Here is a 1851-nt window from a genome sequence, read left to right as displayed (position 1 = left end):
AGACGTCCCTATTTCCAATTGAAGTCATTATGCTTTACTGCGAGATTTGTTTTCACATAAATGCCAGCTTCAGTTCGTAGTTTGTTATTTAGGATACGCGTAAAACTATTGAGGGAAGCAATAGCGCAAGGCCAGGACAAGTTGAAGAGCCAGAACTGTTGGAGCGACTGCTACAAGTCAGTGATGACGAATCACATGCTCTGATCGCCAGCGAAATCATACGCGACCGTGATCAGGATCCATGGGAGTTTCTCGTGGAGTACGCTGATTTTCAATGGAACGATTTGGACTTGGGAGGCCAGAATAATGTTGAAGAAGCACCCCCTGCCGAAACTGCTGTTGAGGACACGTCGAGAAACGATGCAACGGACGACAAGCCCATAACGAATCGACACCCAGGAGAGGGCGTGACTGAATGTCGTATTTGTCTATGCCCATTTGATGACGACGATACCGACATATGGGTATGCAGAAGTGACCGCTGTAGACAGCCGTACCACCGAACGTGCATAATCCAGAGCATGGAGCACGACCCAAGATGTGGAAACTGTCGGACGCTTGTCGAGCTTGATGTTGAAGACGGAGAGGCGATCATCGTTAAGCACGTTCCACCTCCCCCGAAGTGCCGCGTCTGCGGTGATGCAACCACCGGTTTTGTTTTGGAAGGCCCTCAGTGTGATCACCAGTTTGATTATCGTTGTCTCGTGGACTACAATGCACAGTTCTACGGCTTGACAGCCTTGGGCGAACTCAAGTGCCCTGCGTACGAGTTTCCATTTCCCGTTGATGATTTCTACGACAGTGAAAGTGGAGACAATAGCGGAGGCGATGTGATCGTCGACAATGCGTTCGAGAACGAAGGGGATGAGCAAGATCTTGGGGAAAACGGCCCAGATCACAACGCGGAAGAAGTAGTTATGATCAGCGATGGTGAGTACCACGAGATCGATTTCAACAGCGAGGAGGATGGCTCGGACGACGACTATACTCCAGGTGAAGAATAGGCAGTGTCGAAGCAAAAACTAGGAAAAGATGCATAAACGAAAAATATACATGTTTTGGATGAAATTGATTGTAGCTTTAATTTGTTTATCGTCACGTAAATATTGAGTATACGGGGATACAACAGAGACATGATACATAATACAATTGGGATCGACACAAAGTACAATTGTAGTCGAATATAGTATAATTGGGGTGGTACAAGTACAATTGGGGTCGACACAAAGTACAATTGGGGTCGACACATAGTACAATTGGGGTGGATTGCGGTATAGAGTACACGTAAAGTACAATTGGTGACGACTTAAAGTACATTTGGGGTCGACTTAACTTACAGTTTGAGTATAATTTGGACAGACGTAGAGTACGGTTGGGACCGACAAGAGTACAATTCGGAACGGTAGAACAGTTGGGAACGACATTAAGTACAGTTAAAGATACAGTTGGGAACGACATTCTGTACATTTGGGGACGACGTACAGTACACCTGGGGGTGGCAGCGAGTACACTCGAGAACGACCTACAGTACAGTTGGGGACGACAAATACATATGACGTATCCAAATTACTTACGCTTCTGAGCTCGGATCGCCGCGAGGATTTGTTAACTGGCATATCGCCTGATATCAGACAGCTAAACTCGGTTTCAAAGCGATCCATATCCCCATCAAACCTTGCCTGAACAAACTCAGCGATGATCTTCATCCTGGACAAGCGCGAGCGGTGTATTTTGCGCTCATGGGGGAGCATATTCACACCGGCTCGATACTGATGGCACTCAGGATTTGATGTCCAGTATTGGGTCACGTAGTCTTGCCATGATTTTGCGTCAGGGAGCTTAGACACCAAC

General features: G+C 47.0%; 1 protein-coding gene across 1 annotated transcript; it reads left to right on the top strand.

The window, feature by feature from the left end:
• Positions 1–92: 92 nt before the first annotated feature.
• On the top strand, positions 93–1004 carry PPTG_16632 (hypothetical protein; the record flags this gene model as incomplete). The annotated part of the gene is made up of 1 exon (XM_008914218.1): positions 93–1004. A coding segment is annotated over one exon (912 nt), but the record flags the coding sequence as incomplete, so codon positions are not given.
• Between the last annotated feature and the right edge of the window lie 847 nt (positions 1005–1851).

Source organism: Phytophthora parasitica (assembly GCF_000247585.1).
Source record: "Phytophthora parasitica INRA-310 unplaced genomic scaffold supercont2.58, whole genome shotgun sequence".
NCBI classification, from domain to species: domain Eukaryota; phylum Oomycota; class Peronosporomycetes; order Peronosporales; family Peronosporaceae; genus Phytophthora; species Phytophthora nicotianae.
Note: the sequence above shows the minus strand (reverse complement) of the source record. Positions and strands in the feature narration are given on the sequence as shown.